The sequence below is a fragment of the Hipposideros armiger genome, unplaced genomic scaffold (genome assembly GCF_001890085.2).
Source record: "Hipposideros armiger isolate ML-2016 unplaced genomic scaffold, ASM189008v1 scaffold_19, whole genome shotgun sequence".
Classification (NCBI taxonomy): Eukaryota; Metazoa; Chordata; class Mammalia; order Chiroptera; family Hipposideridae; genus Hipposideros; species Hipposideros armiger.
Genome location: NW_017731369.1, coordinates 5,072,391 through 5,087,963, shown reverse-complemented (window position 1 = coordinate 5,087,963; position 15,573 = coordinate 5,072,391). Strand labels below are relative to the sequence as shown.

The 15,573-nt window shown below is 43.5% G+C and overlaps 1 protein-coding gene across 1 annotated transcript in view; it reads right to left on the bottom strand.

The window, feature by feature from the left end:
• Positions 1 to 3,220: 3,220 nt before the first annotated feature.
• Positions 3,221 to 15,573, bottom strand: part of USP10 (ubiquitin specific peptidase 10) — a 65,463-nt gene continuing 53,110 nt past the window's right edge. Inside the window, exons 8-13 of the mRNA XM_019635197.1 lie at positions 14,885 to 14,984; positions 13,766 to 13,943; positions 11,133 to 11,298; positions 9,537 to 9,681; positions 7,577 to 7,642; positions 3,221 to 4,269 (exon numbers count right to left, since the gene is read on the bottom strand). Of these exons, the coding sequence (XP_019490742.1) occupies positions 4,082 to 4,269; positions 7,577 to 7,642; positions 9,537 to 9,681; positions 11,133 to 11,298; positions 13,766 to 13,943; positions 14,885 to 14,984 (843 nt within the window). The 3' untranslated portion in view covers positions 3,221 to 4,081. The remainder of the gene's footprint in view (positions 4,270 to 7,576; positions 7,643 to 9,536; positions 9,682 to 11,132; positions 11,299 to 13,765; positions 13,944 to 14,884; positions 14,985 to 15,573) is intronic.

The following is a 15,573-nucleotide window of genomic DNA, read 5'->3' as shown; positions in this document are numbered from 1 at the left end:
GGACCAAGCATTTGTTCAGTGGTTCATTCCTTAAAAGAAGAAACATTATCACAAGGTGAAGCCAGGCTATGAAGTAAACTTCACCTTTAATGCAAATAATTTTTTTCTCCAAAATAAATAAGATGGGAAGGGTCAGTCCAGAAGACGAATAACAACACTTAAAAAGAAAAAATATCCTAGGAAGCAAGAGAAAACGTTTGCTGAAGAAAAAGCATGTCTGCTTTGCAATCTGCTATGACTGAATTTAAAGGGAAAAACACGACGCTGCATATGGAGTTGGCTGTTAACACATGGCCTTGCTAGACAGGAACTATTTTTAAAACACTCATATTTTGTCTAATGTTTTCTAAGTCCACTGACCCTCGGAAAACTGGTATAATGGATACACTGTCCTCCAGATCTGGCTCAAAGATCGTTTTCTTTCTTGAGCCAGAGAAGTGATAGGGAAGACGTGGGTCTTCCGTCTCCCGATGGACGAAACAAACCAGACGGACGTAGCCACACTGGAATCCATTAACATGGATTCGCACAAGTTAGCTGACAGCTGTACAATACCAAACTCAGTGGTTTATTTGGTAAAGTCAAAGGAACTGACTTTGATGGCAATCTCAGCTTTCTAACCAGTTGGCCTGGTCAAGTACAAGCAGCCTATGAGAGTAACAATCAGAAATTTTCACTAAGGAAAAGACATAAAATGATATATTTGCTGATTATAAAGTTCCTGCTCATGTTGCCCACACATTAAACCATGATGATGTGACTACGCTGAGAGATGAACGCAGAATGCTGCTCTGAATCACTCAGACAGCCGGACTCTGGGTATACAAATAGGACCATGAAATGACCGCCATTTTTAATTCTGAAAGGAACCCATAGTGGCTGGTGCACTTTCTTAGCTATTGGAAAAACAACGTACAAACCAGATAAAATAAACCTCATTACATTCTTCCCTGGAAGAGAACTTCCAAGTCTTGTTAGTAACAATCGACACATTAAAGAAAAATCTCCCTGGGGCGGCTGGTTAGCTCAGTTGGTTAGAGTGCAGTGCTCATAACACCAAGGTTACGGGTTCGATCCCCACATGGACCACTGCGTTGCGCCCTCCACAACTAGATTGAGACAACTACTTGACTTGGAGCTGATGGATCCTGGAAAAACACTGTTCCCCAATAAAATTTATTTTAAAAAAAGGAAGAAAAATCTCCCTGTAATATACATATAATACCTCAGCATTCACATTGGATTAAGAGTCATCTATAAAGACATATCAAATGCCACCTGAAACTAATATAAAATATTGAATGTCAACTGTAATTGAAAAGACATAGCAAATGCTAATGAAGGAAAAAAATCACTAAATGTGTACCCCTAAAACCAAGGTTAATGGGCAGAGTTCTAGGTGTAAATGACTGAAAGCCAAGGCAACAGGCTATGAAACTTATAAAAAAACCCCGAAACACTGCAGCACTAAATACTAAATGTCGAGTTCAAAACCTCAACGGATAACATGGATATGCCCACTATTTACTTGGGACCCTAGAAAATGCAGGATTTACTAGAATGATCTGATTCTATCCATGGGCCAATTACTCACTCCAGGGACCAAATGCAGATAATTCTTAATTCCAGGCTGGCATCTCCTTGCTATATGTATTCTGTTCCTTCCTGAGTTGTGCTCTTCTGTCTGCAGCCGGTGTGATCTGGCTTAAGCAAAATTGGGAGGCTCCATCTGTCATAAATACAATCGGAGTTGTTAAGCGGTACATGGTTACACAGGCTCTCTTTCAAACAAAACTATAATAGCTTTCACCTTTCAAACACACAGCATCTCACATATAGGGTCATAATGGAGCCCACGAAATTTTACCATGAGGCTAAATTTAAATAACCCAGGTATGGGTGCAGTGTTGGTATACGCTACACACTGACCAAGACTTCTGAATATCCCACTGGATTTAAAATTCATCTCTATTACTTTTGAGAGAGATCTGAGATCTTTCAAAGGAAGTTTCTCAATACCTAAGACATTTCCAAGAAATCTGGAGCTTGATAAATATACCCCTTAGTAATATAAAGATTATGTAGAAATCCTTAAATGGTATTTGAGGGGAAATTTCTTGTCTAAACACATAGGATGTGTTTTAAGATCTGGAAGCAGGCCGGTGTACCAACAATAGCATTCTTTATCCACCTCTTGTTCCATGTGAAGGCATTCCCAGATCAGAGGGCCTTGTTCTTGAGAGGGCGCTCAATCTGACTCACAGGGGACCCGTTACTTTAAATAAGGAGCCACTTCATCTTGCTGGGGGAGAATGACCGATAGCAGTTATGGAGGCTGGGTGCGTTCTCAGGACAGATAAGCCATTCCCTTCAGCAGAGACATGACCTGGCTCACAGTGCGACAACCAAGAACTCAGTGAAGTGCTTCAGAACAGGGGTTATGTCATCTTCAGCTGGGTTATTGCTGGTGTGGGTTGCTTCCCCCAAAGTTAATCTGCCTTCCAAACACCACGACTTCCATCAGAATTGTACATGATTTTAATGAGAAGTGTAACATGACTTGTAAGTCAGCCAAGCGAATCAGAGCGGGGTTACAACAGGGTGAGTAGCTAAGTGGCCAGTGGTAGGACTGTAATTTATAAGTGAGCTTTGAACACGGAGGGGCACGGGCTATAAATAGGAACGCCAGATGGTAAGTAGAGCTTGGGAGTCAGGTCAGGCCACGTAAAGTCACTTCTCTGGAGAGCCCAGGATATCACTATGAATTGTTTGCATGGAGCCAAAATCCAGAGAACCAGAGGCACTAGAGCCACGGGGGTGCCCTGACCTGCATGTGTCTGCCATCTCTCTCTCCACCTCTTCCTGAGGGTGGCGTCCAACGCTGCTAAGATGTCCCAGTGGTACACAATTAAAAAGATGCTAGGCCATCACCTAAACCTACCACTTTGGCGGTGCTGAAAATGCCGGAGACAGGAACAACAGAGGGACAGTTTATCTCCCTTTTCTGCTATTTGAAGATTCAAAAAACCCATTTCCCCAAATCCCTACAGTAATAACCTTGGAAATATCAAACGCGCATAACCTGTGTCTTGGTTCAGCTTTCACAGACACGTCGGGCTGACAGAAAGGCTTATTTTAACTCTGGAGGTGCAGTTGTGTCAGCCTGGATTCCACGTAACCGGAAACAGCACTTGCGGTCAAAGAAACACCATGCACAGCGTTAAACCAACTTTGTGATTTTTATTGATGGGCGACAACTTTATACTCCTAGGTATCACTAAACTGTGTACAATTAGAGACGCAGCATTATAGAAGAGCAGGCAGCAGAATTAAACAGAGCAGACTTAAGGAAAAGATCAATCTTCATTAATTTGCCCATTTTTCATTATGTGTACACAGAAGCATGAATGCAATTTGAAATCTTTTAATGGCAATAAAGTTGCAATCACCCATCTATGTGAATAACATCTTGACTCCAAATATTTGATCTGCAATGTGTTTGTAAGCAGTTTCTCATCGCACAATTATTAAAATGTATTTTTCCTGTTAGGAACCAGCAACTTATTTTTTTGTGTGTTTGGTTTTTTTCTTTTGAAGTAAGCACTATTTCTCCTCTGATAACTGGCTCATTTTTATCATTTATCAAAAACTAAAGGGTGGGGAAGGAAAGTGTGATGGATTAAAAAATTCATTTTTTTTTTAAGGAAAGATAAAATTCATTTTCACAAATTTACAAGTGTTGTTGCTGGTGCAGGATTTATTCTACTAAGCAATTAGACTGGGAATCAAATGCAAGTCCCCCCTTCTTACTCAGGAATCAGCATTATTTCAAAATTATGGGTTTTTGTGTAATTTCTTAAATCAAGCGACAGTCTGTTTCCACTAAGTGATTTTGATTTGGAAGTTAGAAGTCAACATCAAGTACGTTCCGCACAAACCCCAAGGCATCTCCTTTTCATTTGAGCCCATTTTTGCAGAAGGGAAAAAACAGTTTCTCTCTAAAGCGCCACTAAAGAGAGGAAGGGAGTCAGTGAGAGTCGGCGTCCTAGAAGCGGGTGCTGGGCACGTGTGGCGCAGGCGGTCACAGCAGGTCCACTCGGCGGTAATACAGGAGGTAGGCTGTGCGGTCGGCAGTGGGCTTCACCACCTGGTACTGGTTAATCACCTTGACCGTCTGGTCATCGATGCGCAGCCAGCCGTTCAGACCGATCTGGAAGACGTCTGTCGTGTAATGGCCACCCGTCGCGCTGCTGCCGTGATGGTAGACCACTGGAAGAGAGGGCCCGGGAGGCGCCCCGGTGAGAGGGGCACTGCACACCAGCCGCTTAAAGGCACCCACCTGACTACCTGCGCACATCTGGCTCTCTTGGGAAACACCTTCCCAGAGTGGGTGGGAGAGGGAAATGTAATGACACAAAGCAACGTTATTTAAACACAAAAACCTTAAAACAATTTGCAATAAAGTTATACATATACATCTTAATAACATATTTAAAATGTTCGATCCCTCACAAACAGTGAAAGAAAGGCAATTAAACGGGGCTTTGTCTCACTTGTCAGTCCTTCAGGCAAGGGTTATCAACTGTTTTAATATTTACTACTTGAAAGAGAATGCTGGAAAGCGGACCATGAAAGAGATTCTCCCACAGAGCCAACAGAGGGACAAACAAATCCACCTCTGAATCTTAGCCAAAGATTTTATAACAGTGAAAAACAAAATGGAAAAACCTAAATACCCACTAAAAGGAATGATTAGTGAATTGTGTTACAATAAGATGAATTTTTTCACACAATTGTGACATAGGAATATGCTTATATTACATGAAAACAAAGACTCCTAGGTTTTCTGTGGATTGTCTTCTATGACGACCAACAGCACCCACGCCAGGAGAGGAACCAGGGCCCCCAGCCAGGCTGTCTGAGTGTGCCGCTGTGAGCACCCTGCAGAGACGAGCCATCACTCTTTTGTCCTTTTAAAAAGTTTTCCAGTTTTTCTACCACAATGTTTTAAGAGAAAAAAATACTTGATTTACTTTTAAAAATCCTGTAATTCAATCAAGAAGCCTTAGTCAAAGGCCTAAAACAAATCTAACTGTTGAAAGATGCAATGAAGACATTAAAGGACGGCCAAAGGACACATCCCTCACCTCCTGTGAAGAGGGGCCAAGGGGTGGCCTGGCCAACGACAGACGCGAGCCTGAGCGAGGGAAACGGACTCCAGGGAAATCATGGAGATGAGTGCTGAGCTGTGCACCACCAGCAGTGGCATAAAGGACAGTCACTTGGAGAGGCACAATATTTAGCTGGTGGTAAATTTCAGCAATAAACAAGCCTGAATGTCACTGGGTTCTAGCAGCTGTCACTTTTAGGGAGGTCCGAGTCTACCCCGGGCCAGTGACCTTGGGGGGTTAGAGGACGGTGCTTATGGCTTCAATCACTGGACAGACACCTGGGCTCTGCACAAAGAAGCCTCTATGCTGGGGGCTCAGAGGACACTATGGCCCTAGCACTGGCCAGACACATGACAAACAGGACTGGTCACACAGGTCAGCAAGACTGTAGCGTGATCAGATGGGAAACCAGCGACGGGAACAACACATGGTCACAGACTAATCCTGTACAGCAGGTCACAGCGATTAAGAGGCTGCCACAGGGCACAGAAGGGGCTCTGACCCCCAAATCCACTTTGAGGTGCTTGTCCTGGATTTTCAACTCCAAGACTTAACTGACTTGGGTAAGAACTTTTTTAAAATGACAAGTCATAGGATTTTAAGGATCTGGGGGTTTAACTCATCTGTCTGTCCTGTAACACGCTGCCATCCTAAAAATTCAAAAGAGAAGAGAGCATTCTACACATGCTCAAGGTCCGTAAGCAGCAGCCCTGGAAACTAACGTAGTACGAGCAGTTTGTCACAGACACCTGGCAAGCCCACCTGACAGGAACAAAACCGAGAATGAGAGCGCTTTTTAAAAGCTCATACATTTTAATTTTTACTAACTCGTTCTCTTTGGTCCCACAATCAGAACCATTTTACAAGGTACCTCTTTACTCATATTTTACAGAAAATTCTAAGAAATATAGTGGCCTTATTTCTGAGATTAGAAGACTCAAGATGAGGATTCAGGAGTGCAGGTGACAGCGACTCAGGTACGAATCCTGGGCACTTTCACAGGGGCCCCTTGACCAGGAGACAAGGAATTCCTAAACTTTGCCCTTGATCATCAACCTTCCAATGCAAGAGCCCCAAGGGAGGGGACTGCAGGGACATGGCAAAGAAACAATTTATCACCCAGTGCGACCTTGGTCCCAAATCTCAGGGAGCAGGATGGGCCCTGGGGACTCCTCTGGTCGCAGGGGTGGACTGCAGAGCCCAAGTGCCGACCGAGGCCTCAGAGGGTCTATCCCAAGGCAGGGCAAGGATGGAGACACTCACGAAGGCAAGGTACCCACTGCCACCTTGTCTGGGTTCCAGCAGGCAGCTGCCTTGGGGGAAAAGAGCAAGTGAGAAGGAAAAGTGCCTGGTGGGAAAAAAGAGCTGACCGGGCCAAACACCTGCTAATGGGCACAGGACCTCACCGCTGACCCAATCCAACAGCCTACGACCTTGGCAGTGGCTAGGGGGCAGAGGAATGTGGAGCCCTGCTCTGAAGGTCACAGAGTAGTGAATACTCCTCTTGGGTCCGAGTCTCAGTTTATTCTTTTAGAAGATGGGAATACCACCACGTACCTCTCAGTTGTAAAGAATAAATGAGATACTATGGAAAAGGTATCTAGTAGAAAGGTTAATACGTGAGTGAGGGTCCATACACAGTAGTGTCATTTTAAATTACAAACAGGCTCGCCAAAAACAACATAAAAGGAGGGATGACAGAGAAGCTAGAAAATTCTAATAAAAACAGCCAGAAAGGCAAACACAATTGTTGCAAATGACAACTATTAAGAAATACAAAGCCTCAAAGGCATAAGAGACTCAGGCCATAAAAGAGAAGGAAGAATAGAAGGAAGAATACAAGGTGGACAAGCTGGCACAGCAGGAGGCCCCAGGCCAGGAGATCAGGGGTTTTAGGGCCCCCGGTTCAGGGATGGGATGTGCCATCACCCCCTTGTTGGGGGATTCCTGTGACTGAGGGGCCTGTGTGAGCTCATGCACACCTAACAACGCCGTATGGAAGAGGGTATATGGAATGCCAGGTGAATGACTCAGTGTCACGGCCACTCTGATGTCACGGTCACCTCACAGGTACCACAACTGCAGCAGGTAAAGGTCACATTCTCACATTTCTAGCCTGGCAGCCTAAACTCGCTCCTCTAACCCAGAGACAGAAGAGATCACATCCAACAAAGGCTTACGTTGAGCTTAGAGCCAAGCGGATATTCTGTCAAATTCCAAGCACCACATTTCAGGTAAAACACACATTTTCAAATGATTTCCCTACTTAAAAAGTCCATAGTGATACCAATAGTGAAATCTATTCTCTATGTTAAGTAGTATTATGGCAAAATTGTGTGTGCATTGAGTAGAAACCCTTTCATCCTTGCTTTAATAGGGAAATAATGTTGTACAAATTGACTTACCTGCAAAGAGTCTATAGGTTCTGTGGCATTTAAAGTTCTTATTTTTAACTCCTGGAGAAAGCAGTTCTGAAAAACAAAATATCAGCAGCCCCAATCCATAAAAGCACTCACAGAAAGGCTCAGAGTAACAGAAGAAAAGGGGCAACAACAATCTCCACCCAAGTAAAACACCTGGCGGACCAGAAAAACAAAACTCCACCCCTTTATTTGCATAAAAATGAGCTGTGCAGTACATAGTAACAGACATAACCAGCCACCAACCCATTAAAGAAATATGAGGAATATACTGAACCTATTAAGCTCATGCTAGAAACCCTTTAAAAGCAGATGTTCTAAAAAATGGGGGTTGGCGTGGGGGGAGATAGTTGCCCACTTAAAAGCAAAAACCAAAATGAAACCGTCCCAGAAAACCTAAACATTAAAATGTTTTACATGTGAATCAGACCACAAAACTTCAATTATGCGAGTGAAAGAGTGAAATGGTTTCTCCACAGAGGTACTAGTCTACCGGCTGGTGTAGGCCGGGGGCCCTCTCGCCCTTAATGCATGCAGTTCCCCTTTGTGGAAGCACCACTGAGATGCCAGGAACAGTTCATGTTGAGAAGGGCTGCTCTTGGCAGCCATTCCTGGTTCCTTCTCTACTCCCCACCTCCACGACCTAAGCTAAGTCCTCCTGTCCTCATTCACATGATTTCTCTTTCTAGAAAGCATTTGAGGTGGTAGCTGATATAAAAATGCAAGAAAAATAACAGAAGTTAGGCAAATGAAATCAGTGTAGAAAACAAGTCGGCCCATCTAGACGGCTAATTTGGGGGCAAGAGGGGGTCAAAGGACGCCTGCAGACACGGTGCACCCCGTTTCCTGACAGCAATGCAAAAAGGGACTGATGACCCAGTACACGCTTCTCGGCTGGGGTTTCTTCCCTACTCTGGTCCTCCACTGTACTCGGAAAAACACGCTGCCTGTGAATGAAGCAGCTCACCGTGAGAAAGAAAGGAAGGACCATAAAAGGGCACAGGAATCCAACCTACCAGCCAAAAGTGGCAACTGCTGAGAATGGGGCTGCGGAGCCAGAGTCTGCACCTGAAGCGGAAGGAAATGGAACCTCCCTGGGGTGGAGGTGAAGCCGATCATAAACATGAAGGCAGCCACCCACCAGTTCTTGAGTCACCTGGCCTGGAAGGCGTCAAGTGTGGGTGCCACGTGGGTGTCATACTATGGGGAGGGGAGGAGGAGGAAGGTGACAGGGACCCAGGGACTCTACAAGACCCAGGGATGCTGTCCCACATCCTCGTTTCTGTCTTCCAAACACCTTGATATTTTGAGAATCACCTCTCGTGTTATGCTCCCAATCAAGCTTTAGTATTGCACAGTACATTTTCCACAAATTCTGAAGCTTTCAAGGGACGTTTTCCTTCAAGTTGTGTTTTTAGCAAGACAACTTGAACTTGGTGCTTTTGCCAGAATGTGCCGACACTGCTGAGCCCTGGTTACCTGACGGAGACGTGTGGCTGACAGAGTGCCACAAATCTAACACACGTCACTGGAACCAGATCAGAGAAACCCCCTAGTGACCTATGGGAAACATTCTCAATTCACTAAAAAATGTCCATTTAACCAGGCTGGTCCACAGAGTTATTAATAAGCAGTATAAGGAAAATCATTTTGTACCATTAATCTATAAAATGTTTATAGAAAAATGATGCTCATTGTGATGGACAAAACCTATTTTTCTAACCAAGAAAAATTATATAGTTTATTCATTTTTGCTTTTATTTTTAAGAGCCATTTTAATGAGAATTTTAATATAAAGGTCTATTAAAAGTAAAAAAACTGAAAACAAAAAGTCATGAAAAAAAATTCCTTGACCTTGACCTTCTACAACAATGCTAAGGTGTCAAAATCACTGGTCTCCAGGAGTACTGTTACCATAAACACTTCTGACTTATCTACTTATTACCTTTACTAATTTCCAAGTCCACAGGATATTCAATATTTTTGATAAGCTTCTGACATCCACCAGTCTTCTCATAAACAAATCGTTTCAGGTGCAGCACGAGAACAGGAGGAAGTTTTTCCAGAGTCACTCTTCGACTGATCTCAACCTAAGACAAAGCACACCCGGACACACCGGTCGTCATACGTCAGGCAGCAGATGCCACCTCAGTCTTCCCTCCAAGACCTCCTCTGAGAGCTGACTCCTCGAGTACGTGGCCGTGTTTCTCAACCTTTCCTGATCGTGGGATCTTCTGAAAACCTTTGACAGCTACTGACATTCTTCTTAGAAAAAGGCAATATACCCCTGTAAACACAACTGCGGAGGATCCCTGGGTCCCTGAGCCCATCTGTGAATTCAAGTTAAGAACTTTTGCTCTGTGGCATTAATGACAAATTGGCATAACTATTAAAAAAAAAAAACAAAAAACAAAAAAACTGAGGTGGTAGTACCTTCAAGTATGTGTTTATAAACTTGTTTCTTAATAACTCTCATAGTATGGCTGTTTTAATTTTTTTTTTCATTTTTAAACAAAACCACCCAGGACAAGCAATCAGAAAATATACTGAAGCATTACACATAATTTGTGCAAATCCCCCAAGAGGCTGGCTTGACCAATCCAAAGCAGGAGACCCCAGATGAGCGGAAGGTCTCCATGTCCTACTTTTGTTCTTCTTCACTCAGAGCACAAGCTGCAAGGCAAGAGTATGTCTGCCTCAGCCATGCACGGAGCTGACAGGTTTTCCTCACTGGGGTGTCTCTTTGCTCACCTTGCGGCCACTACACACTATTATTTGAATCGAGGTCCACAGGAATACTATCAACTGTTCAAAAAGGTCCTGCCCATAACCAGCCCGCACTCATCTACCCAACACATTCCGATGCATTCAATGCCACAGTCTCGGATGTATGATGGAGACACTCTCAACTGCAGAGTAGGAAACGGGCATCGACAGGCACATCTGGACAGAGAGGAACCAATAAGCCCTCAAAGAGCAGAATACTCTCCGCCTCTCCTGAGCAAGCTGACCAGCACACCACTCTAAGCTATCACCTGCTTCTCTCTACTCCTGAAGATGGGAAGGCTCAAAGGCTGTATCTTTTTTTAGATCCAATCAAAGAGTACCAGGCACCAGAACAATTACTTCCTCTATCTCAGTTGCATTGAAGACCTATGACCAAACGCAAAACAGATGTGTTATGAATCTCTTTTGCCTCCTAATCTCAACGACACTGGGCTCTATGACATCAGGAATGGAAATGAGCTAGTAAGCCTGTGCTAGGGGTAGTATTGATTTTGTGGGGTCATGATTAGATGGACAAAAAATTAAACGTAGCTCAGGATAAATCATCTTCAAGGCCATTACCTTGTGCTACACGATTCAGAGCTAAAGGAGGTTATTAGAATCATCTGTTTCAACCATTTCATCTAAAAGTGTGGAATCCTTCAGTCCAAAAAGGTAAGCAACTGGTTTAAGAGGCAGAACTCAAATCCACTTGTCCTCATGCCTAATTCTCCGTTCTTTCCACCACACTAGAGTGCTTCAACCATGAAAATACCTCTTGTTTGGTTTTTGTGGTGTAACCTTGGACAGATTCTCTTGCCACCAAGCTTTCCAACGCATCCTGGACTGTACGTATCTTGTCAGACTGGATATCCAACTGCAACGTGAAAAATGGCTGCAAAGTGGCAGATTCTTTTGAACTCTGCTGGTAAACCACAGACCTAAGAATTGAAAACAAAAACAAAAAATTTAAGAGACCACTCCTTCCCACTTTCTCTTAAGATTATCCATCAAAAGAAGAGGAATAAACACTAAAAATGAGATTCTTCAACATCACTTTCACAGGACCCGGGAGAACAGAAAAGCCAAAAATACACTGAATTTAAAAATAATTTGGCTGAATACCACCTCCTAAGTATTTCTAGCAACTAAATCCACCAGTTGATAATTTTCCCAATTCAAGTGCTCTGGAAGAAAACATAGTTCATCTTCCAAATTCCTTCACCTCCACTCTACGCTTTATTTAACGCACCAGTTAATAAATGTCACTATCTTGCCACGGCCTCAAAATGCTGACACTTCTCATTTTCTCAAAGTATCACAGCCTGCTCTAATAAAATAGAGGAAACCTCAAGGTAAACAGAATATTTTTAATGGCATTTTCCCCCCACAAAAATGACTTACAAAGAAGAGGAGCAGGGTGCATATAATAAAAAACAAGTTAACATTCCAGGAAACAGGGGTACCACCCTCAAGAGGAAAGGTGCCAATTCATCCTTGTTTTCTTAGCTGGTTTTTTCATTTCACTTTTCTTTTTCTAAGTTTTCTGAGTAAGAATTGTGTGTGCGGCCCATCTCGCACTTAGCCTCAGCAAGGAAACATTCCAAGAATTCAACAAGGATTCTATTTCTGCAGCCTGAGTGACCTAGTTTATAAATGGAATAAAATGGGTGTGGACAGGTATTCGGACTTGACAGTGCAGATGCATGAAGCGCGAGCTAAAAGCTTTCCTGCATAGGGTTCAATTTTCATAAGTTGCTTTCCCGACACATAGTCTTAGCTAGTGACTCCACACTCCTTTTGAGTGTAAACGCTTTGAGAATGGCAGCCATTCCCTTGGTTCTGAAGAAAAACAGTGGGAAAACCAGTAATAAAAAGTTGGTGAAGAAATCAAGTTGTCATCTGGACTCAAAGGGCCAGGATTTTATCAAAAGTGTCTCAGGAGAAAAAGGTGGAGAAAGATGCTGGTCTTTCTGGAGAAAAAGAAAAACCACTGGAAGAGGGTAGATTTTAGAAGAAAACCTTTCAACTGGTCTAAATAAAGAATCACGTTTAATGATGGCTGACATATAGAGAAAAGATGGCCCTAAAGCATAAGAAGCAATTCCTTATCGTTCCTTTACCATTTTTCAAAAAGAAGTATCAATCACTAATTTCAAGTATGTTGCTCTTTTGACATCCATCTGGGCTGTTCCTCCGTCTCCCTCTCCCATCTCTAAGTGACTGCACCAAGCATGCTAGCATCAGGCTGCTGGGCTGATGGAAAGCTAAGGGCATATTCAGCCTCCTCAAACTGCCGTTCACAGACCTAGATGCATTTCCCTCTTTCAACGCGGCTCAAACCAAGGAACCGTACCTGGCAAAACCAAGCTGTAGCAGCAGGGGTTGGAGGCTGGGCATTCCCCAGAGCACACCTGACCACAGGCTGACACGAAGAGACTTCAGAATAGAAAGGGGCCCTGAGAGTCTAGCTCACAGCAAAGGGCACAAATATGACGTCACAGTCACAGGGTGGCACCACTGGCTTCTAACTCCAGTCCTACGGCATCCCTGAGTAGCTTGTAAGGGAGTCGGCACAGATTTTCTGAGGTTTATCATTGGCCTGTTGAGAGGTACTCAGTCTAAGTTGTTTCAGAGCAGGGAGAGGCTGCACTAACTCTCAGGATCTTGAACGGGTGTTATTTCTTTTGGATACACAGCATTTGGGACAATGAAAGTCTGAGTCTCGCTGAAACCCCATCCCGGTATGGTCTGCTGAGGGGTTCAGAGAAGAAAGCAGACTGTGGATGAGTACACTCCCTGGAGACAGTACAAGTCTTCCTGAATTCCACATCACGGTGGTACCAAGTGACTCTAATGTAAATAAATAAAAACCTTTTAGACGGACTTGGTGAATGAGCAAAAAGCTGCTGGTTTAAGGGAACCGGAGCAGAGGAGGTGCCCAGGTACCCCAGCCTAGGTCACATGGCCTCCTTTATGTAAAAGTGGCTCCCTTCACACTCCCTTAACTTTCTAACTCACTTGGTCCCAGGGCCTAAAATCCCTCCAGTCAGATCCATCAATTCCTTCTCTTAACAAAATATGTGTTTCGATGCACCTGTCTTTCTCTTCCTACACCTGTGAGCAGCTAGACTGAGGGAAGGGAAGGGCTGATGGAGGCGAGTGAGGAGCTCGCTATGGCCAACAGGGGCCCTGGGGGGCAGCACCCTCTGCAGAAAGGCCACAGTGGGTCATGTGGAAGCAGCAGGGGCTGACAAGAGAAGCATTAGAGGGCCGGGAAAAGAGAGGACACAGTAGTGTAAAGGCAAACCATCGAGTGCAAATGTCTTAGGACAAGTCTTACACCGTTAGCAACATGGCAAAACCCTGAAAAAGGCAAACACGAAATAATTCCAGAAAAGCATAAACCTGATGTGTCCTCCAAAAATGCCAGTGATTGGGGTCTGAACGAAGTCCGCCTGGCGAGTGACTGACGTCTTATTTCGGGGGCCCACTTGCTCCCATTCGTCCTCACTTCCTTCGCCTGGTTCTTCCTGTTCTTCCTTGTTCACTGAGTGGCTTTTGGGTCCATTGGAAATAGTGAGTTCTGCAAAGTAGACAGTCTGCTTAGGCTATTATTTACAACAAGAACAGCAAAAAAATAATAAAATAAAAATAAGAAGTTCTAGGGCCGGCCGAGTGGCTCAGGTGGTTAAGAGCTCGCTCAAGAGTGCGAGCTCTGAGCAATTAGCAGTTCGATTCCCGGCCCGAGCTGAGCAGCCGCTGAGCTGCCAACAGGTGGCAGGATAGCTCAGCTAAAAAAATAAAAAATAAAAAATAAAATAAAAAGTTCTACATTCATCACCTACAGAAATTTGTCAATTACAGTTTTTAAAAACAAAATCAGAGTGTATTCTACATCCAGATCAAACACAACATGTGTGACTCTACCGGCTTCCTGCTTGCATAAACTGCTAGGGAAGACAGTCTTGGGACAATTGGAGAAACTTAATGATGGACTGGAAAGTAGATAGTACTGTTTAGTTACAGTTAGTTTTGTTAATTTGATAAAGGGCGCTGGTCACATCGAAGAGTATTCTTATCCTCAGGAGATGCATGCTTTAGCATTTAGGGATGAACTAAACTGTTACCTGCAACTTAATTTTGAATCATTCAGGAAAAACGTGTATATACTCTGCGCATGTGTAGAGAAGATAAATGACAACATGTTAACAGATGCAGAATCCAGCGGTCATTAGGATTTATCCAAATATAACATTCTTGATGGTATATAGAATAGGCAATGTAAAAATAACTAGTTAGCCTAATGAGTAAATAAGTGATTTTTTTTTTTTTTTTTAAAGCTGAACCATCCTGCCACCTGTTGGCAGCTCAGCTCAGGCCAGGAATCGAACCACTGTTGCTCAGAACTCAAACTCTTGAGTGAGCTCTTAATAAGTGGATATGTGAGCATATAAACATGTATTTTAAAATGATTCTTAAGAAAATGTTCTCACACATTTTTGTAGCAAATACATCATAACCTACTTTCATTATTTGGTGAGAGAAGTTTCTTTAGGTTCAACATTTCCTCGTGAAGACCATTGAGAATGAAGCCTAAGTATTCCTCAGCATCTTCTTGTCGACCCTGAAAAGGTCAAAGATGATCACATTAGTTTTAACTGATGACTAGCCAAGACCTGCTGGAATGTAATATCTGTATAGTCAAACTATGCCTCCTCTTAAATTCTCAACAAATTTTAATGTAAGAGATTTCCCCCAAATCATGAATTTTTCCTTGGAGAGTTGAGATGGGGGGGGTGGAGGAAAGGGGGACAGGTGAAACACTTCTAAGTGATAGAACTAATGGGAGGTTTATTTTATTATGCTTTTCTGTATTTCTGAAATGTTCTACAATATGTAATTATGTTTATATTTTAAAAAGTTATTTAAAAGTTGCTCTTTTGTTTAAATGAGACAGAAGGACTAGTTGTCTAGGGCCGCCTTACTGCACAACCCCAGGGTTCTCGTTCACACCGGGAGTTGTGACATTAGCAGCCCTGAATGCCTCCTTTGGGTCAAAGATCCAAGGAGCCAGCTGCTCAAGCATGTTGAGTATGACTGATGACAAGCTCTTCTGAATACTGCCACCACTCCAGGCCCCATAACCCCACTCTTCCTGAAAGGCAACACCATGCAGTGGTTAAGGGGCTGACTCTCAAGCCAGGCTCTGCCAC